General features: G+C 54.6%; 2 protein-coding genes across 6 annotated transcripts in view; both read left to right on the top strand.

Annotated features, from left to right (window-relative positions):
* Positions 1–8,510, top strand: part of Fam178b (family with sequence similarity 178 member B) — a 112,576-nt gene extending 104,066 nt beyond the window's left edge. For both annotated transcript variants that reach the window (XM_036168325.1, XM_036168324.1), the window contains 3 exons: positions 6,343–6,420; positions 6,783–6,935; positions 8,247–8,510. In XM_036168325.1, coding sequence (XP_036024218.1) covers positions 6,343–6,420; positions 6,783–6,935; positions 8,247–8,279 — 264 coding nt within the window. In that variant the 3' untranslated portion in view covers positions 8,280–8,510. The remainder of the gene's footprint in view (positions 1–6,342; positions 6,421–6,782; positions 6,936–8,246) is intronic.
* Positions 8,511–13,010: 4,500 nt separating this feature from the next.
* On the top strand, positions 13,011–22,602 carry Sema4c (semaphorin 4C). Of its 4 annotated transcripts, none has more exons than XM_036168346.1 (15): positions 13,011–13,405; positions 15,351–15,496; positions 17,004–17,152; positions 17,417–17,479; positions 17,611–17,709; positions 17,859–17,955; positions 18,088–18,204; positions 18,297–18,448; positions 18,534–18,709; positions 19,019–19,163; positions 19,268–19,490; positions 19,590–19,702; positions 20,671–20,831; positions 20,923–20,993; positions 21,166–22,602. In XM_036168346.1, the coding sequence occupies exons 2-15, from the start codon at positions 15,388–15,390 to the stop codon at positions 21,993–21,995; spliced, it is 2,505 nt and encodes an 834-aa protein (XP_036024239.1). In that variant the 5' UTR covers positions 13,011–13,405; positions 15,351–15,387; the 3' UTR covers positions 21,996–22,602. The 4 variants fall into 4 exon arrangements, with proteins under 4 accessions (XP_036024239.1, XP_036024237.1, XP_036024241.1 ...); XM_036168344.1 differs by having other exon boundaries at positions 15,348–15,496; XM_036168348.1 differs by lacking the exon at positions 13,011–13,405 and adding an exon at positions 13,714–14,906.
* The last annotated feature ends 1,501 nt before the right edge of the window (positions 22,603–24,103 follow it).

Below are 24,103 nucleotides of genomic sequence, written 5' to 3'. Positions count from 1 at the left end.
TGGCATCCTGGTGCTGCTGAGCAGATAGGCAGACACCTGCAGGGTGAGTTAGAGAGCCACATTGTCTGTGCACCCCCCTTGTCTGCCTTCCTCTGGCCAGCCTAGGTTCTCCCCAGTCCCTAGCTACTGCCCAGAGCCTGGCTGGGCCTGCTTCCACAGGGTCCCCTTGTCCATGGAAAGTCTACAGTCCCCTTCTGCCTGGCAGGCTCTGAGCAAAGAAAGGGTCCATCTAAAGACTCCAGGGTAAGACTGCATGCTTGGTTATGACCTGAGGTAGGGAGAAACTGCTGCTGGGTTAGAAAGTGGCTTCCTGGAACTCCTTTCTCCCTCTACCCTTTTGCGTAAGTAACCCAGCCTACCCCCTTGGCATTAGCTAGTAGGGGATTTCCTGAAGGATGAAGTTCCTGGGAAATGTCCACCCATGTTCCCTTTTGTCTCATTTGACAGAAACTTGCAAATGAGTTCCACTTGTCCCACGAGACTTGAGTGATTCCTGAGATCAGAACTAATTGGAACAGAACTAGAGATGCCACCTGCCTGTTATCTGCTGGGGGACAAGCCTTGTGATCCTTTCACCCCTGGGTTCTGATCTGGGGGAGGGCAGGCATGAGACATGCCACAGTGAGCTACTTGGAAGAGCCCCACCAGACTCTAGGGAGAGACCCAGGAAATGGAAGCAAAGGCCTTGCTGGCAGTGTGACCCAGGGACAGCACCGCCTTGGCTTGTCAGTATTGGGTCCAGACACGTCCTGTTCTTCACCTTTCTCTTCTGAGTCCTTGGTTGAGGTTTCCTGGATCTCTTTCCCACTGTGCTTTCCCAGCCTGGATTCATGTTTACGCATGGGGGGCTGGGCTCCTCCACTGGCTGGGGTCCTGCTGCTCCAAACAAGGTACAAGGGAGACCTGGACATTGCAGCCCACCACCAGGGAAGACTGACTCCAAAACCATACTAACCCCACCCCCCAGCTACACACACACACACACACACACACACACACACACACACACACACACACACAGGCTGAGACCTGGAAGGGGCCACCCTTAGATTGGGGGAAAGGCCACCTTGTGGTCCCAAAGGTAGAGGAAAAGGGCAGAGGGTAATCTGGTGGGGGCTGCATAGCCCACAGCCCATGACCTGTCCTCTGGTCACCACTTTACGCTTAATCTCTGTGGTGCCAGCCAGGACAGGAACAGGCTTACTAAATTCAGAAATTGGTCACTGTCACAGAAAGGGAAATATGACTCTTCACTTTCCATACATCCTACTCCTACTGAGATGAACCTTTGGCTGCCCAGCATGCCTGCTTTGCACCCCTAGCCCATCTCGGGTCCTTCAAGCAGTGGCGTTTTAGAGGAAGGGTCTCAGGTTGTGCCTGCTCCAGGTCCAGAACCCCTAGTCCCTGCAAACGGTTTGCTTCTTAACTGACACAGAGGAACCAACCACTCTTTGTTTCCACAAAGGAGACCTTTACCTGCGTGGTCTTGAGGAAATAAGAGGAGAAGCTAGGCATGGCCAATGTCCACACTGAAACTTGGTGTTGTTTGTTGTTTTGGTTTGGTTTTTGAGACAGTCATGCCCCCCCACCATGCTGGGATTAAAGGTGTGTGTCACCATACCCTTATTTTGTGTTGGAGGAACTAAGGATGAGACTCGGAACTTTACCTGTACTAGACCAGGATTCTACCACTGAGCAGCATCCCAAGCCAAAAGTCTTTTCTTTTCCTCCAAAAAGCACTGGCAGGGCTCAGCGTCTGCCTGCCCTGAGTCGGGTAGAGCCCTCTCTTGCAAGGGTAAAAACACACCAACCCCCAGGCTGCAGTGCATTTGGATTTTTCCTTTGGAGAAATGGCTTAGAAAATGTGGGGAACACCCTATTCCTCCTCCCCACATCCAGACCAAAAGAAAAAAGCTCAAAGTAGTTTTATCTGGGGTTGTCCTTGAAGATTGAACTGTGGGAATCTGTCCGAGAGCTGTCTTGTGAAACTTGAGCTGTACACTGCTCATTTTTCCCTTAGTGAACCCCCACTGCACAGGGTAAATATACGGCGACCTCGTCCTCCTGAAGTCTTCCTCCAGGGCGTTCCTGCTAGCCTAAGGCCTGCCCGCCAAGCCTCCACCTTAGAAGATAAATCCTGCAGCCCAGATCTTGCAAAGACGCCCACAACTGAGCTTGGGGCAGGCCGTCTTCAGGCGGGGGTGGGGTGTACTAGAGAAAGGCATTTACAAGAGAAAGGGTTTAGGAGTGAGGAGGCACTAGGTCCTGGGCCCTCCTCCCTACCCATAGCCACCCTTTACACCTCAGAGGGTAGTCCCCGGGCTGCCCCGGCAGCGCCCCTCCCCCAGCTCCATAGCGTTTGGGTGTTTTCTTTGGCATCCTCTGCCACCTCTCACCATCTGTTTGCTCTATGCCAAGTGCTTCGCCCTGTCAGAAAGGGGCCTGAGCTGCTCTCCAAGGTCATGCTCCTCTCTTGCCCCAAGCCTAGTTAGGCTCAATTAAAGTAGGCAGTATCCTGTTAATCTTCAACAAATTTGGTGTATTCTGACTCTATCACTAAAGCATACATATTATACAGATTGTTTTTTGGTTTTTTTTTTTTTTTTTTTTTTTTTAGACAAGGTCTCAGGTAATGGTAATACAGGCTATTCTTGAACTCACTTGTGTAGCTGAGGATGACTTTGAACTTCTGATCCTCCTGCCTCTAAGGAATGCTGGAATTACAGGCATGTGACACCAGGCCCAGTTTTCTAGGGCTGGGAATTGAACCTGAGGCTTCCTGCATGCTAGGCAGGCACTGTATTAAATGAGCTATGTCTCCACTTTCCAGAAATAGTCCTTTTCCTTTTCAAAAAAAGATTTGTTTTATTTATGTAAAATATTTTTATGTTTTAAATTAAAATGTAATCAAATAACTTTCTCCCTTTCCTTTCCATCTCCCCTTCCCTGTACTACCCACCACCTTGTTTACTCACAACCTCATGGTCTCTTTTTCTTTGTTATTACACATTTGTATCTATTTATTTATTGAGACAGGGTCTCACCGTGTAGCCCTGAATAGCCTAAAATTCACTGTGTAGGCCAGGCTGGCCTCAAACTCACAGAAATCCACCTGCCTCTACCTTCCATGAATTCTGTTATTAAACACATATACCACTACATCCCTCAGGTTTATTTTATTATTTTTGATTGTGTGTATATGCGTGTATGGGGGCATGTACACATGCATACAGTATGCGTGCTCAAGGGGGCCAAGACATGGGAACCCCCTGGAGCTGGAGTTACAGGTGGTTGTGAGCCTTCCAACTGGCAGCTGCTGGCTCTCAAGACACCCCCACCCCACATTCATCAGTGGGGAAAAGAGGATGTGGGCTGAGGATGCAGCTCAGGGGAAGAGTATGTGCTTTACTTACTCACTCCTGAGTTTAGCTCTAGGACACACACACACACACACACACACACACACACACACACACCAACCACATGGTATAGAGGACAGCAAAAAGAATATGGAAGAATATGGAAGGTTCTGGGTGGTGGCTGCGGCAGCGGCGCATGCCTTTAATTCCAACACTCAGGAGGCAGAGCCAGGCAGATCTCTGTGAATTAGAGGCCAGACTGGTCTACAGAGTGAGATCCAGGACAGGCACCAAAACTACACAGAGAAACCCTGTCTCCAAAAACAAACAAACAACAACAAAAACAAAAAAAGAACATGAAAGGCACACCTTGCAATCTTTTGTCCCAGAAAGACTGTACACACTGGTCTGTGTTCAACCCACACCAGATACTGCTACTTTGTATCACCAGTTTCCCCAAGAACCTCTCATCAGCCCCCACAACACAACCCTGCTCTCTGTCTCTGCAGCCAGCCCTGTCCCCAAGCCACGCTCTCCCTCACCCCATTCAAGCCCAGCTAGCTACCTGGCGGACCAGCCCTGCCTCCTCCTCCCTCAGTTCCTCCTGTGGCTTGCATCAGCCCCAGGATCTGGTCTTGTAATCTACTGCCTCTGCCCCCACAGGGCCATTTCGCCTCCAGCCCTCCTGGCCTTTTAAGGCCCACTCTGGTTTAGTCACTTCCTCCCTGCAGCCCCACCACAGTCTCTCCAGAAGCAGAAGAACTCTTTCCCGTTTGGTCTCCGGCGCAGCTGAGATTTGGTATTTGTTAAGCAAATCATCCATTGCCTCTCAAAGCCCCTTCTCCTACTGAGGAGAGAAGCTCTTAGTCAGGGACAGTTGAGGTGCGCAGGCCTGCGCCTATAGAACAAAGGGGCCGACTGAGTACCCTGGGACTCTGATTTTAATGCTGTGATGGCCAGCACCAGGCAGCCCGGGGAGGAGGGGGCAGGGATGGCAGGTGGAGTCCAGTTTAGAAAGCTTGAATATTGTCCTCTCTGTGGAGGCCCTCCTGGAGGCCTACCCTTTTCACTTGGTTTCTTCTTTGTTGCTGTGTGTAGCCCACCCCCACTGACACCTAGACTGGCCAACCTGTGAGTCAGGTCCCCTGGAGGCTTTGGCTATTTTGCGGGTGTCTTCAGCAAGGCATTTCTCCCCAGGATACATTGGTCTCAAGAAGTCAGTACATGGTGCCGAGTTGAGTACCTATAGAAGTGGTTCTCGGGAAGGCTCCTGGGTCCATGCAACAATGATGCCCTTGTTTCTTGGCCACTATCTGGCGACCCAGAAGGGCAGGACTATAAAGGCAAGGAAGCTATCCACAGAGGGCCCTGAGGCCGGTTGAGAGGCCTCCTGGCCATCAGGCTTTCCTCTTTCATCCCTTCTCTTCCCCGAGGCCTCAGTGTGCGGCCATTCTCCTTATCTTAGATGGAAAAGCAGCCAGAGGACAGGGCTGAGAGACCTCTGTGTAGAGGTGGTATGCCTGCAGACGGGAGTCCACAGCGCCAAGAGCAGGCTGCCTGGTGTCAGTGACCCTTCGTCTGTCAGAACTACATAGTCCATTTTCTTTGCATAGCAGACAGATGCCCCCTAAACGAATACCTCCAGTAGAGGGTCCAAGGGTGTCATGGACCTAATCCCTTCTCTCATTCAGTAGAACTGGCCTTTGTCCTAATTTTCTTCTTCTTCTTCTTCTTCTTCTTCTTCTTCTTCTTCTTCTTCTTCTTCTTCTTCTTCTTCTTCTTCTTCTTCTCCTCCTCCTCTTCCTCCTCCTCCTCCTCCTCCTCCTCCTCCTCTTCCTCCTCCTCCTCCTCCTCCTCCTCCTTCTCCTTCTCCACCTTCTCTTTCTTCTCTTCTTCTTTTTTGGTTTTTTGAGACAGGGTTTCTCTGTGTAGGTTTAGAGCCTGTCCTGGACTAGCTCTGGCCTCGAACTCACAGAGATCCACCTGCCTCTGTCTCCCAAGTGCTGGGATTACAGTCATGTGCCTCCACTGCCCGGCTTCTTTTTCTTTTTGTCTCTTTACTTGTGTTCATTGTTGTATATTTTGTTAGTTTTTTTTTTTTTTCTTTTTTTTAAGCTGAGGACCGAACCCAGGGCCTTAGCAAGCGCTCTACCACTGAGCTAAATCGCCAACCCTATATTTTGTTTTTTGAGATAAGCTCTTCTTTTGTAGCCTTGGCTGGCCTTGAATTTAGGATCTTCTTGCCTTGGCTTCCAAGTTAGGGATTATAGGTATGCTCTATCATACCTGGCCTTTGTTCTGTTTTTACCTCTGAAGTTTCCAGTGGCAAGAGTGTGGGCCAGGCTGTGGTGGCGCCTTTAATCCCAGCACTTGGGAGGCGGAGGCAGACAGATCTCTGTGTGTTCGAGGACAGCCTGATCTACAGAGTGAGTTCCCAGGCTCCAAAGCTACATAGAGAAACCCTGTCTCAAAAAAACAACAACAAAAATAAAAGAGTGAGGGTAGACTTGGTGGGGAGGGTATGCAGATGACCCACTGCCCCCCTCCCCTCCCCTCCCCAGCTCCCTGCCGTGCCTGGGTTTGTGCAGGTGCTTATCAGATGTGGGGCACATTTCCAAGGTGGGGGCTTAGAGGTTGCACAGTCACTGACCACTGTCTCAGCAAACAGGCCTTGCAGAGGTCGGAGTACACAGACCCTCTAGACTTTCACTTCAGGAGTTCCAGAGTGAGGCTTGGGTGGTATGGCTTTCTGGGTGGCAGGCATTTGGGGGTCAGTCGTTAGTTATAAGGAATGTGGGTACAGCCTACTGGGACAGTGACAGCTCTGAGACATTGAGGCCAAGTTCTGTTCATGCAGGCCTTCCTTGAAGATGCTTTCCTGAAAGTTGTTGCTGCGTGCTGAGAAAAGGAACCTTCCCAGGCTCAGCCGAGCATCTTTGTGCTCTCTCTCTCTCTCTCTCTCTCTCTCTCTCACTCTCTCTAGGTCTGCTATCTGTGCCACAGCCTCCTGACACTGGCTGGGGTGGTGGTCAGTAGCCAGGATATCACTCCAGATCAATGGGTGAGTCTCCCAAGATGCTGGAGCAGGGTAGAGTTGGGTTCCCAGTAGTATCTACTGCATCAAGGAATGCGGGCCCTGTAACGGCCAGGATGGAACCAGCCTTCCATCGGGAACCACAGAGTGAGAGGCCAAGAAAATAGTGGCGAGGGCTGCCAGAGCCCCTGCCTCCCACCATGTCTCAAAAGCCATTCCAAAAGATGCTGACCTGCCCCTTGAAGCTGCCCTGCACCTCTCCTCCCTTTCCTGCCCAGCTTCCCAGCAGTCACTCAGAGACAACACTCCCTTTCTGACTTAGTTCGCCTTCTTGCATGGCCTCCAGAATACGCCTGGCTTATGTCACGCCTCCTCCTCCTCCTCTTCAGGGTGAGCTGCAGCTGTTGTGCATGCAGTTGGACCGTCACATCAGCACCCATATCCGGGAGAGCCCCCAGGCCATGCACCGTACCAAACTCAAGGACCTAGCCACCCAGACCTACATCCGCTGGCAGGACCTGCTGGCTCACTGTCAGCCCCAGGTGGTGTCCCATAATCCCCTAGACCTGGGAGGGAAGGGAAGTGGTCAGTCAGTGGGGCTTGGCGGATCCTGCAGTACATCCACCCCCACTGCAGCTGCTGGACTCCAAAGGGAGAGGGGTGGAGTGGGCAGTGTGGTGGAGGGTGGGGATGTCTGGGGAACCTCCATTCTTAATCCGGCACGCAGGGAGGGCATGCAGGAGGGAACATAGGAAGGAGAAACTCAGCCTTGGCGAGCTGAGCAATACCAGTTTGTCATGAAGAGCCAGGAAGGGACACCAGAGGCAACAGCTGTCCCCCCCTGTCCACTTGTCCTGTAGACCTCAGCTGGCCTCTTGCTTTGTTAAGAGCATTTCCCAGGCTGCTCTGGTTTGCTTTGTTTGGTGGGGGCAGTACTTGAACCTAGGGCCTGGTGCACGCTGAGCAAGTGTCCCGTCCCTCCTCCCACCTGCGGTGTCCACTCTCACTTCCATGGGGCAGGCTCTGTTCTCGGCATTGGCTCAGCTCATCTAGGTAGTGCTATTTTAGCAAAAGTTTCCTGAGTGAAGATCCTTTTCTACAGGAACCTGAAGAGCCCTTAGGAGGCAGGGATTGTTAGAAGCCCGTTTTACAGATGAGCAAACTATCTGAAGGCTCCAGAGGGTCAGTAGCTTGCCCCGTCATGCCAGCAGCTTGAGTGAATGTGAAAATCAGGGCTCACAGCCAGCATCACTCCTTGGCACAAAGCAATCCCCATCTGCACACTCCCTTCCACTCCCCATTTCTCCAATAAGCGCACCCTGTTGGACTGGCCCTGAGCCCCCAAGCCCTTAATGGAGACAGCTGGACTCCCTGTTCCCATCTTGCCTCTCCCTGACTCCTCCCTTACAATTCCCTCTAACCCCTGACTTGAGGCTGACACACTGGCCACAGGCTGTGGCTTAGTGCTCAGATTTCGCAAGTCCCTGAGAAAAAGAAGTCTGGAACTCAGACCTCACCAGATCCACTGGCCTCTGGTGGAAGCATCGTTTGTCATAAGTAGGAAGTGAAGTGATTGGAGCCTGGCTGAGTGTGCACAGATACCATCTTCGTCCCATATCCCCTGGGCTGGTAGTAGCAGGAGATGGGACCCTGGCTGAGCCTTCTGGGCACTGCAGTCAAGTGGCCTGTTGACCTGCTGTATCTGGCCCCTGAGCCTTAGCCCCAGCGTCACAACACTGGTAGGAAGGAGGCCTCTCCGGTAGATGTGGGATGGACACCACCAGTACAGGACCTGTGGGCAGAGGGCAGTACTGGGGCCAGGCCATTACAGGCTGTTTTTCTATTCTTCACAGGGCCAGTACTTCACCCCTTGGAAAGACATTTAAAGGGATAAGGGCAAATTTGCCCAGCTCCGGACTCCAGCAAGAAGAGAACTGTAGGAGGTGAAGAATGGAGGCTGAAGGCGGCCCAGCCCAGTGAAGCCAGACTAGTGCCACTGGGTCCTTGTCTCCCTGACCGTCCCCACCCTTGAACTCCCTGCCTGCTCAGAGATCTCTTCTCTCCTGGGCTCTTGTCTCTACCATTCTGGCTTCCTGGGCCTCCTTGTTGATCACTGTCCACCCTCCCTCTTCCCCTGCACCTTGCTCTCTCTGTCCATCATTAAAATGGGGTACCTTTGTGCACATTAAAGTTTTATCTTCAGCATCAGTGGTTTCCTTTCTTAAATCCCTCTGCCAAGGGCTCATGCTGAGCACCTAGCCTGATGCCTCCTCACCTCTGCTGGTCTTACCTCTGACAGTCATGTGACTGACTGGGGCCTCGGACCCACCTCTTGCACTTGAGGACTCTAGGAGCAGTCGCCCCTGTAACTGTAGTTGCTAGAGCCTGGGCACTCTTGGATGAAGAACATTTGTCTGGATCCTGTCTGGGACTACCTCGCCCCTTCTAGGGACGCTATACAGAGAGGATGGTGGAGGAGGGCTGTAATTATGCTTAATTCAATTTATTGTTAATCTCTGAAATCAACTCCTTACACTTAGGAGTGAGGTAGGGTCCAAAAGACAGTTCTGGGGGTTGGGGATTCCTAGCAAGCACAAGGCCCTGGGTTCGATCCTCAGCTCTGGCAAAAAAAAAAAAAAAAAAAAAAAAAGACAGTTCTGGATCCTGCTATTCCTTTCTCTGGCCTTGCCTCCAGATCAGTTTCATTGGGTCCTGATCTCTAATTGTGTAACTGGATGTCTTTGATCTGTACCCCTGGAGTAGTGAGTGGGCCCTTTTGCACCTCCGGGAGCAGCCCCCTAGTCTTATTTACTTTCTTACCCGTCCGTCCACTCCTCTGACAAAATCCATGCTCATCCCTGGCCCCTTCTGACACTTTCAGGGTTGGAGTGAACTTTGCAACAGACATAAGAGGGAGCCAGGAGGTGGCAGAGGATGACTCCTGCCAGCCTGACTTGTGCCCACGTCTCAGGTGGTGATGCCCCTTGGAGCTTCCCCATGGCTGTTGCATAGTTCTCTCTGAGTTCCAGGGACTTGCCTAGACAATGGACACACAAGAATGAGCACACCTAAAGTCGACCACAATCCTTCCTAGGCCTGTTTCAGACACGGGTACCTCCCTCCCTGGGTCCCCAGAAGGACAGCAGCTAGAGGCATCTATTATTCAGTCAGGCTCTGCACAGTACTGGGTACCACAGAGGACGTCTTTCTGTCTCAAAGCCTTTGCCAAATGAGAAGTGGAAGAAGCCCTTCCAGAGCCAGGTGACTTGGATGGCCAGTGATTTGACTGATAGTTCTGGCTTCTCTTCCAGGCTGCATCACTTGCCCCTTTGGCATACCCTCACACCCCAGCAGCAGCAAGCAGGTCAGCCTCAGGTCTCTGACAGGAGGGCAGGGACTCTGGAGAGGCGGCCCTCTGCACCCTGCCTCTGGGCACCCGTTTGACACTGTACATCCTCAGTTAATCCTCAGTAACTGGGTTTGCTCTGAAAACCTGGAAATTACCTTGAAATTCCCCTCTTTTGTTCTCATTGCCAAGGGCGGGGGGGGGGTGGTATAGGAAGGCCTGAGAGGCTAAACTGGGGAGTTTCCAGTTCTCGAAGCTGCCCTTACCTGGCTTTAAGAAAGAGGATCAAGCTGTCCATCAATGTAAACATCTGGAATCCTCCCTGGCTCCTTACTCCCCAAACCTACTCATCCCTGAGAGAGAAATAGATACAGGGGAGAAGAGGTGTTGGTGACAACCCAGTCCCTTCCAGAAGCCTGGCTGTAACCGGAGCAGAGGTACGCGATGTGAGGTCACTCAAGGGTGGACAGTATCCCCTGGGGCATGTAATTGTCCTGCTCTGAGACTGACTGGGAGCCGACCAGGCCTAAAACTGGGTTGGAATCAATTAGAAACGGAGCCTCATCAAGGCTAAGAATTCTGGAATGAAGCTGGCATTCACCATTTGCCCTCCAGGTTTTTGACCCTAAGCCCCGGGGAAAAGGCAGGGATATCCTGATAGAGGCCGAGTGGAAAAATAGTATCCTGGGCTGTGATGACGAATGTTTTCCTGCTTCCTTTGGTGTTGCTGGAAGGGAGGGGCTGGGAAGGGAAAAGCTTCCCAGGTGGACAGCTTTGATAACTCTCCTTTTGGAGGAAGCAGACCGAGGAAGTCCTTTTCCTATGGCCCAGTTCCCTGGGTCGCAGTAGTCGGTGAGTGCCTTGAAAGATGGGCCATTCCTTGTCTTCTCCTCTCCCACTGTGGGGAGACTGCTCACTACCTTGGAAATGGTCCAGGTCCAAGGAGGCCTTGACTAGACACCCCAGGGCACACTCTAGGCCTTCCTTTCACTTAGCTTGGCAAGGGTAGTTGGTAAGAAGCAGGGTACTATGGCTTACGACCAATATTGGGGCCCTAGAAAGGTTGTCTTTAACTCAGTGGGTCCTGTTGGGGGTGCGTTTAACATGTCTTCTCATGTTTAACATGCCTTCTCAAGTACTTAGGCTACAGTAAAAGGGGCACTGGAAGTGGGGGGGGGTCTGATCGGTCAGGCTTGAACAAGGATTAGGGTGTGATGCCTTCCATAGACTATGCTTGGTAGGCCTAGGGAGATTACACATATATATCCTTATCTTTTCCTTTTTTTTTTTCTTTTAGTATTTTTTTTTTCTTGATGGAAGATCCAGGGTCCTTCTTTTCTGCCAGCTGTCCTTTTATTAAAAAGCATGAATCACGAACAAGTAGTCATGTGAGGAAACTTTATCTTTTGCCCACCCACCTGTGGAGAAGACCGGAGGCAGCAAACTGAGTGTGGCAGGGACTGTGCAGAGGCAGAGCCTAGGGGTGGGAGGGGGAACCCCATCAATGAGGAGCCTGGTGGGGAGGGGCTTACAGGCTCTGTTTCTGGAGCGGTCTTATTTCCATCTCCGCCCCTGGCTTAGAAGACCCTGCCGCCTGCCATGAAGGTACAGAATACTGTCCCTGCCGGTGAAACCAAAACCTTCTGAAACTTTCCACTGGGCCACCTTGGAGGTAGAGCCAGGGAGCTCAGATCACTACAAGGTAGTCCTCATTCCTGGGGGCAGGAGAAAGAAAAACAACAGGAAATGGAGCGTCAGCTTGGTGCATGGTGACTGAAAAGTATAAATGGGAATCACCACACTCAAGTTACTTGTTTGTTTGTTTGCTGTTTTGTTTTGTTTTGTTTTTGGAGACAGTCTCACTAGGGTGCCCAGGATGGAAGTGAACTCAAGGGCTCACAATTTTCCTACCTCAGCCTTCCCAAGCAGCTGGGGCCATAGACTCCTGCCATCACTCCAAGACCTCATTCAAAATTTTGACCTTGCTGTTTATGTGAGTTTGAGCCATTTTTGCTTAATCTTTCTGATAAAATGAGAGAAACAGTAGCTGGCTTCGAAGTCTAGCTTCGGCTTCAGCCTTCCAGGGCTGAGGATACTCAGCTTTTAAAGTGTCCTGAGTGTGAGGTGAGGAAATTTGACAAGCAGGTCATAAAGCCCAGTGCATAGAACAAATTCCTGCATGGCTCCCTCACTGGCCAGCTCCAACAGGGCACTTTCTTTCCCTGCCCACCCCCGGTAGTACCTGGCTTGCTTCCTATCTCCAGCATCTCCAAGGCCGCAGCTTTGTTTCCTGATGGAAAAGAGCTGGGAAATGTGGCTCTGGCCAGTGAGGGAGAAGGGGCCCTTCTGTGTCCTAGCAAAGACCCAATTGTTACTGAAACCAAACTGGGCTGGCTTTCTCAATTATCCCTACCGCTCTTCTGGTCTCCACTTTTCAGATGCCAAGTTTTAACCAAGAACAAAAGCTGCTGTCTGACTGATTTATACTCCAGATCTGCTGATGGGGTCTGAAGTGTTTCTCCTCTCTAGGACTGCCCCTGGGGCTTAAAGTTACCACAGAAATCTCCAGGCCTCACCTTCCCTTCATCCCTGTCCTTTGGCTCTGGCTAAGGGTGGTCTCCAGGTACCCGTGGAACAGTTTCCCAAGGTTCCTTTTTTTTCCACCTGCCTAGCTTGAGGGCCAGCTGGCTGGAAGGAGGACTTGCCATCCAGCAGGGTCTGGGAGGCCAAACCTACAAGTTATCTAGGAGCGGCTGTGGGCGGAGGCTGGCAGTTGTGAAGGTGGTAGTGGTTCTCGGCGGGTGGCGTGGCTCCCTTCAGCCCCTTTCATCTGAACAGTAGAGCTCAGGCCACTTGTTAATCAACCTTCCAAGTAGCACCAGGAGTCATTTCCTGGTGGTAGGCTCTACTGGAGCCTGGAAACAAGGAGCTGCCTGGAGACTTGGGGGTCTTCTCTGCCTGTGAGCCGCTCCTTCCAGCCCAAGGGTTAGGGCCAGAGAGAAGGATGACTTTGGAGGCAGAAGACTGACCACTGTGGTTAGCCTCTGAGAGAACCTTCGGTTTCCTCCGCTGCTCCCCTCCCTTCGGATACTCATCCCAAAATGGCTCGCCAGCTTTCATTCCTGTAACTGGAACGTGGGGGAACCCCTCAGCCCTTCCTGAGCCCAGCCCGCTGCAAGGCTTGAAGGCACACTTCGAGAAGACCAGGTAGGTGAGTGCGGTTCCCGATGGCAACGCCAGGAGTCCCTCCCAGAACCTCTCCCTCCTGGCGCCATGGCGCAGACCTTGACTCCTGGGCGACCGGAGTCGCCAGGGTCCCAAAGCCTCAGGGCTGGGCAAGCAAGGCAGCGAGTCGCAGCCCCCTCCTAGGCGGGCCTTCGTGTCCCGCCCCCGGCCACCACTCGACACCCTCCTCGCCTGACGTCAGGGGGTTGGGGGCGGAGAGCAGCGGCAGCAGCGGAGAAAGGACCGGCGCCCGGCGCGGTGGAGCACGGACCCCGAGCTCAGGGGCGCCGAGAGCGGTCTTAGGACCGTGGGGCGGTGGCGCGGGACAGCCTAGGCGTGCTGGCGGGCGCACGCGGGCCAGAGCGGCGTGGGGGTAGGGGAGGACCGTGGCCAGAGCCGAACGCGAGGGCGGCGCCCAGGGATTCGAGCTGCACGGAAAAGGTGAGTGAGGCCGGAGCCCTGGGGCCCCGGAGCTGCCGCTTTGTCCCCTTGGCTCGGGGCTGGCGCGCGCTCGAGAGGACAGCGTCTGGGGGTGCAGGGCGGGGCGGCAGCGCAGACAGCTGTCCGATCCGGGTCCCTCTCGAGCCCTCCGCGGGCTGCTCAGCAGACGATCAGGAGCAAAGCGAGCAGTGTCTGCAGCTCCCGCGGCCGGAGCGGCGGGCGCCTTAGGGTGCGGAGCTAGGGGCAGTGGGAGACCCTCGGGCTGTCCGGCGCGCGGTCCGGATTTTTGCCAGGTTCGCAAACTGCTACGGTTCCCCCACCGACGGAAAGTTTGGGGCGGGCTTGGACCGTGGCCGATGTTGTGGGATCAGATTTCCCTAGCGCGGCCCCCCGCCCTCCCGTTCTGCTGGGGAGGCTGGCTGACACTGAGAATCAGCCCTCTCATCGGAGCTCGGCCGCCGGGTCTCGCGCCGAAGCGCCGCGATCCACGATCGGCTGCTCCGGGTGTGCAAGTGTGGGGCACAAATTCTGGTCCTGCACCCCTCCATCCACCTGGCTGTCCGCGTCCCATTGCCTTGGAAAGAGTTGGGGGTTGGGTCACCGTACGCGGGCGGATTCTCCGAGCACGCCACCGAGTTCTGACCCCAGCGTAGGGTAATTGGTAGAGGGGAAGCTGAGGGTGTGTCAGGGGGACTGCCCGGGGGAAGGCAACCTCCCCCCTCCACCCCGCCTTCCCGCGCTGGGGTTCTGGGCCGACAGGGGGCGTCCGCAAGCCGGGTTTTGCCACGCTCCCAGCGCCGCTTTGTTTGCATTCAAATCCCCGGAGCTGGGGGAGGGGAGAGCCCACAGTAGAGAAACCTGGACAGGGTCTTGGCTTGGAACCTTTGTTTTGGGGTGAAAACCCCAGATTCTGCATATCTGTTCCCGGCCCCGAGTGTGTCTGGGTTAGTGGAAGTCGGTCCCGTTGGCCTAGTGCCTAGGCCAGGGTCCCCAGGGTGCAATCCCCGAGTTAAGAACGTTCGCCGGAGCCGGAGGGGAAACGCAGCCTCGAGGGCCATTCGTGGGCATCCCCTATGCTCCAGGAGAAACCCTCTCTGGCCTCCCTAATCCATTTCACTTCCTTCTACGACCCCTCCCCCGCCGCGGTGAGGAGCTCCCCATAAGCCCGGAGCCGACTCGTTTCCCGGCCGCCTCTCTGACGGAGGGTCAGTGTCTCGTAGAAGGCTGTTGGAAGAACAGGACTGGCCCTGGTCATTTCCACGCCCATCCCACCCACTTCCTGCCTCCCTCTTGGGCAACAAAGGGGCCTCGGGAAGCTGGGCCCGTTTGGTTCGCGACTCCTACTCCAGCCCTGCTGATGTGGAACCGGGTTTGGGCTCTGCCCGGCTATTGTCTGCGCTGGGGGAGGGGACAGGCTGGGGCCGGGAACTCTGCACGCAGCCTGCTGGACCAAGTCCCCCACTGGGGGGTCTTTGCCTAACTGCCTGCCTGCCTCTGCCGAGTAAGGGGTATACCTCCCCCAATTAGGTGCTGGGGCTGACCGGAGTCCAGGTAGCAGGTCCTGGTTTCTTAAGATTATTCTAAAACCTTTTAGCCCTGAAGGAGGAAAGGAGAGGAGTCCCTTTTTTATTTTTTTCTACAAACTCCCTGTTGAAGAGAGGGAGCAGGGATGGCCTGGAGGCCATAGAAGGCTTTTTGATGACTGCCCACGCCTAGTTCTTGCTGACTCAGCTCCTCTCACTCATCGCTCCTCTGGGGGACCCCCCCCAGGGCCCCTGGGGTCAGAGGCCAGTTGCAGGAGTTAGGTCTGCTCCAAGAAAGGGAGCAGGGGAAGATCCAGGAGCTCCAGGGGAGTTGTGTCCAAGTGTGCGCCCTGTGCTGCCTGTCTCTTGGTGCGGGCCCCCTTCCGGTCTGTGACGCTGACCAGTTTCTTTTCCTTCAGCAGGGCTGCTGGACTGGAATTTAGAGCCTGGGTGTTTGCTATGGCCCCACACTGGGCTGTCTGGCTGCTGGCAGCAGGGCTGTGGGGCCTGGGCATTGGGGCTGAGGTGTGGTGGAACCTTGTGCCCCGGAAGACAGTATCTTCTGGGGGTGAGTGCCTGAAGCATGGGAGGCAGGGCCAGAGGGAGGCAGGAATGGACTGCTGGGGGAAGAAGGGGTGCTTGCTTGAAGGAAGGAGCAGCTGCAGAGGAGGTTACCCCCAAGCGTGTATCTTTATACTGATATGTGTGGTTGTGACTTTCTAAGAAATGTGTGTGGCCCCAGGGACCCAGAACTGGTAGTGCAGGTCGGGACCTGGGACGTGCCCCCATCTGACACTGGGATAACGTGGAGATCTCTTACCTCCACCACCCCCAACCCAGACCTGGTTGTGCTGCTGTGCAAGGGAGGTAGTTTCTGAGTCACCCTCCCCGTTCCTCGCTTGAATTGTCACTGGTGCTTGGAAGCCTAGAGAGAGAAACCTGAACCCCAGGGCAAGTGTAAGCCTAACCCCATCTCCAGTCTTTCTAACTGTCTGTCCCTAGAAGCCCCTTAATTCACCAAATGGCCCTCTCCTGCTGCCCCAACACTGGAGCCTTCTGGTGGTTCTAGGTGGGTGTGTGTAAGCAAGCACTTGTGCTTAATGCTTAATGGGGGAGGAGGCAGAGCATGCAGCGCTCCTTTGCACACACACCTGTATGATGTCAGGTGTTTGTATCATCTATGGGCTCTTGGGACATGGGATGAGCTCACCTCCCACAGGCCGCACTCAGCTGCTAATGAAGCCCCTCCCATGCCTACCCAGCTCTGTCTGGTCATTGCCTCCAAAGACTGAGGCTGAGTTAAGTGCAGACCCTGTGGACAGGTGGGCGGGAATATGGGCCTCTGTCATGACTATATGTATGACCATGTCCTACATGTGCTGCATGACAGCGCGCCTTCTCAGGACTCAACACCGTCTCTGATCTCGGAGCCTCTGGTTCCTTTGCCCCCCCCCCCAAGTCCTAACTTCTTCCTTCCCCACATGACAATCCCATACCCATCTGTGCTTGCATCTCTGGAAGCCTGGATTGGCGCCTGCTGGACTGAATGGCTCCTTAGACAAGGAACGCTCACAACTGTTCTGTGCCTCCTATCCCCTCCCCTGGACCTGCCACCAGGGTCTGGCTGGACCCTGATGCGGTCAGCAAGTAGCTAGCTGAGCAATGGAGGAAATGGTGGGGTGGGGGAAGTGCCCTGCTCTGTGCCTGAGGTGCCGCTGACCCTGAATGAGAGCTATCAGTCAGATGGCTTCCTCTGGCCGGAAGCTTTGGCTGAGATATCCTTCCTTCCACTTTACCAGCCCAGATTGCCTCCTCCCAGGCTGAAGAGGGGCTTCAGAAGCCTGGGTAGGGTGGAGCTGTCGAGCCAAAGTCTATTCAGAAAAAAGTCCTTTATGGCCAGTAGGGGTTTGGCTGTCATCTGTGTGTGTGTGTGGTGTTAGCTTTTGTGGAGAACAGTGATGATGAGGCCCAGGGGATCCTTGGACAAAGGAAGATTGATGGAGGGGCTCCTGGAACCCCAGGGGGGCTGCTCTTCACTTCTTCATTTCCACCTTGTTCTTGTCCTGTCTCTACAGAGCTGGCCACAGTAGTGAGGCGGTTCTCCCAGACGGGCATCCAGGACTTCCTGACCTTGACCCTGAGGGAGCACTCCGGGCTTTTATATGTGGGGGCCCGAGAGGCGCTGTTTGCCTTCAGCGTAGAGGCTCTGGAGCTCCGAGGAGTGGTGAGAGGTGGGGGCAGCGGGAGGCACACAGAGGGGGGGGACTCAGGGGGTGTGGCCTGTGCAGGCTGTCCCTCAGCCCAGAGGTCTCTCTTGGGGTCAGGATTGGCGATTGCTCTTCCCTTCTAGGTTCTGCCAGGTGGGATGGTTGGGGGCTTGTGTCAGAATGGGGACCACGTGTCACCTGTGGCGCAGCTCAAGCTGTGTGTGTGGCACCCACTTAGCCCAGGCCTGTGACATTGCTGATGCGTCCTTTCCGATCCTCAGATCTCCTGGGAGGCCCCGGTTGAGAAGAAGATCGAGTGTACCCAGAAAGGGAAGAGCAACCAGGTGGGTACCCAGGGGCACTTCCCCTGCCAGGCCTTTGTGGCATACTAGCTTCCCGTCTCCATGCTGGACCCTGGGGATCCCGGATCTCTGACTCTGAGTTCTCACTGACTTGTGTACCTTTCTCTCTGAAGACCGAATGCTTCAACTTCATCCGCTTCCTTCAGCCATACAATGCCTCCCACCTGTACGTCTGTGGTACCTATGCCTTCCAGCCCAAGTGCACCTACATCGTGAGTGTTGCCCTCTCTTTGGGTGTGCCCCTTACCCACCTGTCCCTAACTTCTGTGTCTTCCTCCCGTGGATGCTCAGACCATGATTTTTCAGGCTTTGCAGGCCTCCATGTTCATCATGCCTGTCTTCCGTGTCTTCCTGCCCCTAGGACATGATCACTTTCACCTTGGAGCGGGGAGAATTTGAGGACGGGAAGGGGAAATGTCCCTATGACCCAGCTAAGGGCCACACCGGACTGCTTGTGGGTGAGTGGCTGCTTCTGGTACAGACGGGCCAAATCTTCTGGGACTTGGTCATTCACATCCCGGACGCTTGTCTCCAGAGTACATCTGGACCTTATTTTTGTAGCGTGGTTACCCGCCGTTTGTCTCCCGTAGATGGTGAGCTGTTCTCGGCCACACTCAACAACTTCCTGGGTACGGAGCCCGTCATCCTGCGAAACATGGGGCCCCACCACTCCATCAAGACCGAGTACCTGGCGTTTTGGCTGAATGGTGAGTCATAGAGTGGGATTGGAGAAGCCAAGAGTGGAAGGGCCTTCCAAGGCCCTGGCACCCTGCCACTGACCCTCTTTGCTTTGCCCCAGAACCCCACTTTGTAGGCTCTGCCTATGTCCCCGAGAGTGTGGGGAGCTTCACAGGGGACGATGACAAGGTCTACTTCTTCTTCAGTGAGCGGGCAGTGGAGTATGACTGTTATGCTGAGCAGTTGGTGGCCCGTGTAGCTCGAGTCTGTAAGGTACCGAGTTCCGCAGTGGTGGGCGCTGGGAGCCCCTGAAGGCTTGGCAGGGGCTGACCAGCCACGTCTCCTTGCCATCTGCCAGGGAGACATGGGGGGCGCACGGACCCTGCAGAAGAAGTGGACAACCTTCCTAAAAGCACAGTTGGTGTGCTCAGCCCCCGAGTGGAAGGTCTACTTCAACCAGCTTCGGGCCGTGCACACCCTGCTGGGTACCTCTTGGCACAACACCACCTTCTTCGGGGTTTTTCAAGCGCGATGGTAAGTCGCTCTGGGGTAGCTGCGGGTAGGGAGGAGCAGGTGGTCAGGTCGGGGAGAGTGTGTGGGTGTGAGGGCCTGCACAGGCCTCTGGAGGAAGTCCAGCGGGTCTGTGCCTGGCAGCCAAGATCACTCGGGCCTGCTCTTTTTAAAGCTCCGTGGGGGAGGGGAGCAGAAACTGCCTCAGGTGATACCTCCGAGCCACATTATAGCCATGACTGCTCCATACCAAGCCCTGCCTTCGTAGTGCTTTCTCTGGAGCTGGGGTATGGTGCGGGCAAGTAGGCACCAGACCTTCCTTTGCCGTAACAGGGGTGATATGGACCTGTCAGCGATCTGTGAGTACCAGTTGGAACAGATCCAGCAGGTGTTCGAGGGTCCCTACAAAGAATACAGTGAGCAAGCCCAGAAGTGGGCCCGCTATACTGACCCAGTCCCCAGTCCTCGTCCTGGTTCGGTGAGTTTTTGGCATGGGGATGTGCTCCCAACATCAGCCCCAGGAACCATTCATTCGCCCTGCTGACAGCTCTCCTTCCCATATCCGCCCCCCACCTCACACAGTGTATCAACAATTGGCATCGCCACAATGGTTACACCAGTTCTCTGGAGCTACCTGACAACATCCTCAACTTCATCAAGAAGCACCCACTGATGGAGGAGCAGGTGAGGCCTCGGTGGGGCCGCCCCTTACTTGTAAAGAAGAACACTAACTTCACACACGTGGTGGCCGACAGGGTCACAGGACTTGATGGCGCCACCTATACAGTGCTGTTCATCGGTACAGGTAGGCACTTCAAGGGTGCCCAAGGCTAGGAACCTGGGGATGCCCAGGGGGAGGCCTGAGACCTCATCATTTACATACCCTACTCTGTCACCTCTCCAGGAGATGGCTGGCTGCTGAAGGCTGTGAGCCTGGGGCCCTGGGTCCACATGGTGGAGGAGCTGCAGATATTTGACCGGGAGCCGGTGGCAAGTCTGGTGCTGTCTCAGAGCAAGGTAATCAGATGGGAGACACACACACACACACACACACACACACACACACACACACACTGCTCTCTCAAGCACCATCTGTCTCATACACAGTCTTTTTGCCTTCCTTAGTTGGGCTCATGTGTTTGGCCAGCTCAGGACTCCTCACTTAGTTCCAGGAAGTAAGAGCACTAACGCATGGGAACCTGCCCTCCAAGGGTTCTTATACAGAGCCAGTCCCTGTGGGGTCCCCGTTCCCAGAATCTAGCCTTGGCAGATGTCCTCATGTTTTCTTCAGGAACTTTCCGCGTGGGGTTGGGGCTCTGCCTATAACCTCTTCCCAGTCATGCCCTGGTTGAGCAGACCTCCCAGGTTCCAAGATGGTTTTGGTACCCATGCAACAGGGACATCGGGTTTACTTTCAGTCCCCGGTGGGTCTGAGCCAGGCCCTCAAATTCCTGGATCATTTCCTTGAAACGTTGCTTTTTTTTTTTTTTTAAACCATCGTCCAAAACGGGCATACTCGCAGCAAGCACCCTCTGGACTTTGTTTGCCTTTTACCAACTATTGTGACTCAAAGTTGCTCCCCTGATCACTGAATAATGAAATGGCAGCAAGGAGAATGTGGGGCTGAGCAAACACACAGATTGGCAGTCGCCATTCAAACAGGAACACTCCATAGATGGACACCATTGTTATCGTGCTGGCTCCCAGGGCTGGAGGAAAGCGAGTTTCCTGAACTGTGTGTGAGCAAGTGAGCTGATGCTTCAGCCTCACAGGTGCGCTGCTGCCCTTGGCTAATAAGGTCATGTCTATAAAGTGATTAGGATTGTTCTGGCTAAGCCCTCATCAAGTCAGTTGCTCCGGCCTGGATTTTTCGACCGCCTTCTTTCTCCTTTGGTACCCAGTGTGCTCAGGCTCTCTGCACAGACCCTAGCTGTCTCTGGGCCTGTCTCTCTCAAAGACTCACCCTTTGCCTGATCTTTCTGCAGAAGGTGCTTTTTGCTGGCTCTCGCTCTCAGCTGGTTCAGTTACCCCTGACTGACTGCACCAAGTACCGATTCTGTGCTGACTGCGTCCTGGCCCGCGACCCCTACTGTGCCTGGAATGTCAACACCAGCCGCTGTGTGGCCACCGCCAGTGCTCACTCAGGGTGAGTGGGGGAATCTGAGGACCAGGGCCAGGAGCGGGGAGGCAAAATGGTTGGGAGTAGGACCGTTGATGTCTTCTCACTCCCCTATCAGATCCCTTCTGGTCCAACATGTGACGAACTTGGACACCTCGAAGATGTGTAACCAGTATGGCATTAAGAAGGGTGAGCTGATTTTCCTTCGCTCTTTCATTTTAGGGATGCCCCCCTCCCCCTCCCACCCTGTCGTATGCCACCCCCCTACCCAATCCCAGCTATAGTTGGCATCTCCTCCCGCTGCTGGCCCTGGGTTTCCTGTGTTAACACACTGTTCCCTCCCATTTTTTTGCCTCTGCAGTCAGACCTACTCCTAAGAACATCACAATAGTCACAGGCACAGACCTGGTTCTGCCCTGCCACCTCTCATCCAATTTGGCCCACGCTCGCTGGACCTTCAGAGGCCGGGACCTGTCTGCGGAGCAACCTGGCTCCTTCCTCTATGACAGAGGACTCCAGGCACTGGTAGTGATGGCTGCCCAGCCCCGCCACACTGGGCCCTATCACTGCTACTCGGAGGAGCAGGGGACAAGGCTGGCTGCAGAAAGCTACCTTGTCTCTGTTGTGGCTGGCCCGTCTGTGACCCTGGAGGCCCGGGCTCCCTTGGAAAACCTGGGGCTCGTATGGCTAGCAGTGGTGGCTCTGGGGGCTGTGTGCCTGGTGTTGCTGCTGCTGGTTCTGTCCCTTCGTCGGCGACTTCGAGAAGAGCTTGAAAAAGGTGCCAAGGCAGCAGAGAGGACATTGGTGTACCCCCTAGAAATGCCCAAGGAACCAACCAGCCCCCCGTTTCGTCCCGGCCCCGAAACAGATGAGAAACTTTGGGATCCCGTCGGCTACTACTATTCAGATGGCTCTCTCAAGATCGTGCCTGGTCATGCCCGGTGCCAGCCTGGAGGTGGGCCCCCTTCTCCACCTCCTGGCATACCTGGCCAGCCCCTGCCTTCTCCGACTCGGCTTCACCTAGGGGGTGGTCGGAACTCAAACGCCAATGGTTATGTGCGCTTACAGCTGGGAGGGGAGGACCGCGGAGGACTTGGGCACCCCCTGCCGGAGCTCGCCGATGAACTGCGACGTAAGCTGCAGCAGCGCCAGCCACTGCCTGACTCCAACCCAGAGGAGTCCTCAGTATGAGAGGACCCCCGCCTCACTGGCGGGGGGTTCCGTGGGAGGTACACTCTTACCTTTTGCACAGGCACCAGCTACCTCAGGGACATGGCGGGAGCACTTGCTTGGCCTGGGACAGACATTGCCCAGCATTTGCCCAGCCATGAGGACCTGCTCAGCGTGGGCACTGCCACTTGGTGTGGCTCACCAGGGCATCAGCCTCACAGGCGGCATGCCCTCCTCTGTGAATTTCAGACATGTGGGACCCCAGCAGCCAAACCTTTGCAAGGCGGAAGTTTCAAGATGTGGGTGTTTGCGCGTATATGTGTTGGTGTATGGGTGTGTGTGTGTGTGTGTGTGTGTGTGTGTGTGTGTGTGTGCGTGCGTGCGTGCGTGCGTGTAGGTGTGTCTCTGTCAAGTCTTCCCTTGGCCTGGGGTCCTCCTGGTGAGTCTTTGGAGCTATGAAGGGGAAGGGGGTCATACCACTTTGCCTCTCCTACCCCCACCTGTCCTGAGCTTGGGACAGTGATGTACATATGGGGATGGGATGGACAGGGTGTTGTACCCCTTTGGGGGAGTGCAGGACTCAGGGGTGGGCCTAGTCCTGCTCCTAGGGCAGTGAATGTTTTCAGGGCGGGGGGAGGGAGATGGAGCCTCCTGTTTCAGGGGGAAGGGTGGGCAGGGCCTCCCACTTGGCCTCTGGGTTCAGTGGTATTTTATACTTGTGCTCTTCCAAAAGGGCTGGGAAAGGTTGTTGGGGGGAGGGGAGGGAGAAGGTGGGCATGCTGTGGATACTGGCATATCCTCTCCCAGCTCTAGGAAAAGGGCTCCTAACAGTGTAACTTATTGTGTCCCCACATATTTATTTGTTGTAAATATTTGAGTATTTTTATATTGACAAATAAAATGGAGAAAATGAAACTTAACTCTGGTGTGCAGATATTTTAACTAAAGCCTTTCTGGTGAGCCAAGAGTGAGCCGTCCTTGGGGCTGGGCCCATCATGGTCTTAATGCCTGTCTGTGCCCCCTCTCTGGAGGGGCCAGCTGAGACTCAAGTGTTTTCCCACAGTGGTGCCTATGGGACTGGGAACCAGACCAGGGCTACATCCTCTTGGGAGCCAGACTTGGCCTGGTACCACAGGGAAAAGTCAGCATTGGGGGAAGAGGAAGAGAAGGGGGTTTGTCTTCCCAGAACTCCAGGGAGGGTGAGCTGGGGATGAGGGGTCTGAAGGAGAGGACCTTCTAGAAACTTCTCAAGGTTGTGTGGGCAGTGTTTTTATAAATATGGAGCTCAGGACAGGCTCAGGGAAGAAGGGACTTCTTGTAGCTTTCTGTCCCATCTATGTAGGGAAAGATAGTCCCCTACTGCCACCCAGTGAGTTCCAAGCCCTGGTTCTAGTGAAGGAGTATAGGCCCAGATGTTACTGGAAAAAACAACAAGCCCAGCCTGGATTCACTTTTGAGTGCCCTTGATGGGAGTTGCCTGGCAGTCGAGTTTCAAAAGGGAAAATAGGAAGAAAAAAAAATGACGTTTTAAGAGAGGTTGATGCTATTGTTGGCTGCAATTTGGACACCACTGGTTTAGATAAATCTAACCCGTCATGCATAGGGACAGAGACCCACGACAGCACCTCTCCCTCGCCTCCCCACCTCCACACTCGGTTGCAGTTTGAGCAGGCTGCTGCCCTGGTTTCCCTCAGTGTGGGTCTGAAGGCTGGATCATGCTTGAGTGTGTTCCCTTTAGCTCAGATGTCAGCCCAGCGGATGTTGGCAACCAGTGTCCATTGAGGGGGCGGAGGGTTAAGCACAAAGGTGGGCCTGGTCCTCGCCCTCAGGCCACCTGCTTCCCACTGGATTGTTAAGGAACGAGGAGGGTCGGGATGTTAGTGGATTTCTGGCGGTCACTGCGCTGCCCATGGACAGCCAGTGGCTCGGGTGATGCCCGGAAGATGGGCTGAGGGACTGTGGGTGGCGTCCAGGGATGAGGGAACTTGTGGGCGGCGTCCAGAGTCCTTGTGCCCTGGGAACCCTTGAGGCTTCTTCGGTTCTGGCGAAAGCGACATAAACACTGCCAGGCGGTCCAAGCTGCTTGATCCCCACACCCTACAAGGCGCGGCTGCAAGAACCGTTCCGCC

This window comes from Onychomys torridus, chromosome 18 (assembly GCF_903995425.1).
Source record: "Onychomys torridus chromosome 18, mOncTor1.1, whole genome shotgun sequence".
NCBI classification, from domain to species: Eukaryota; Metazoa; Chordata; class Mammalia; order Rodentia; family Cricetidae; genus Onychomys; species Onychomys torridus.
This window is presented reverse-complemented; position numbering and strand designations above follow the sequence as displayed.

Bases quoted from the DNA above. Each gene is read 5' to 3' on its own strand.
- Sema4c (XM_036168346.1), top strand. From the start codon at position 15,388: ATGGCCCCACACTGGGCTGTCTGGCTGCTGGCAGCAGGGCTGTGGGGC. The intron at 15,497-17,003 runs GTGAGTGCCTGA...CTGTCTCTACAG, and splicing joins GAAGACAGTATCTTCTGGGG to AGCTGGCCACAGTAGTGAGG. The intron at 19,703-20,670 runs GTAATCAGATGG...ATCTTTCTGCAG, and splicing joins TGGTGCTGTCTCAGAGCAAG to AAGGTGCTTTTTGCTGGCTC.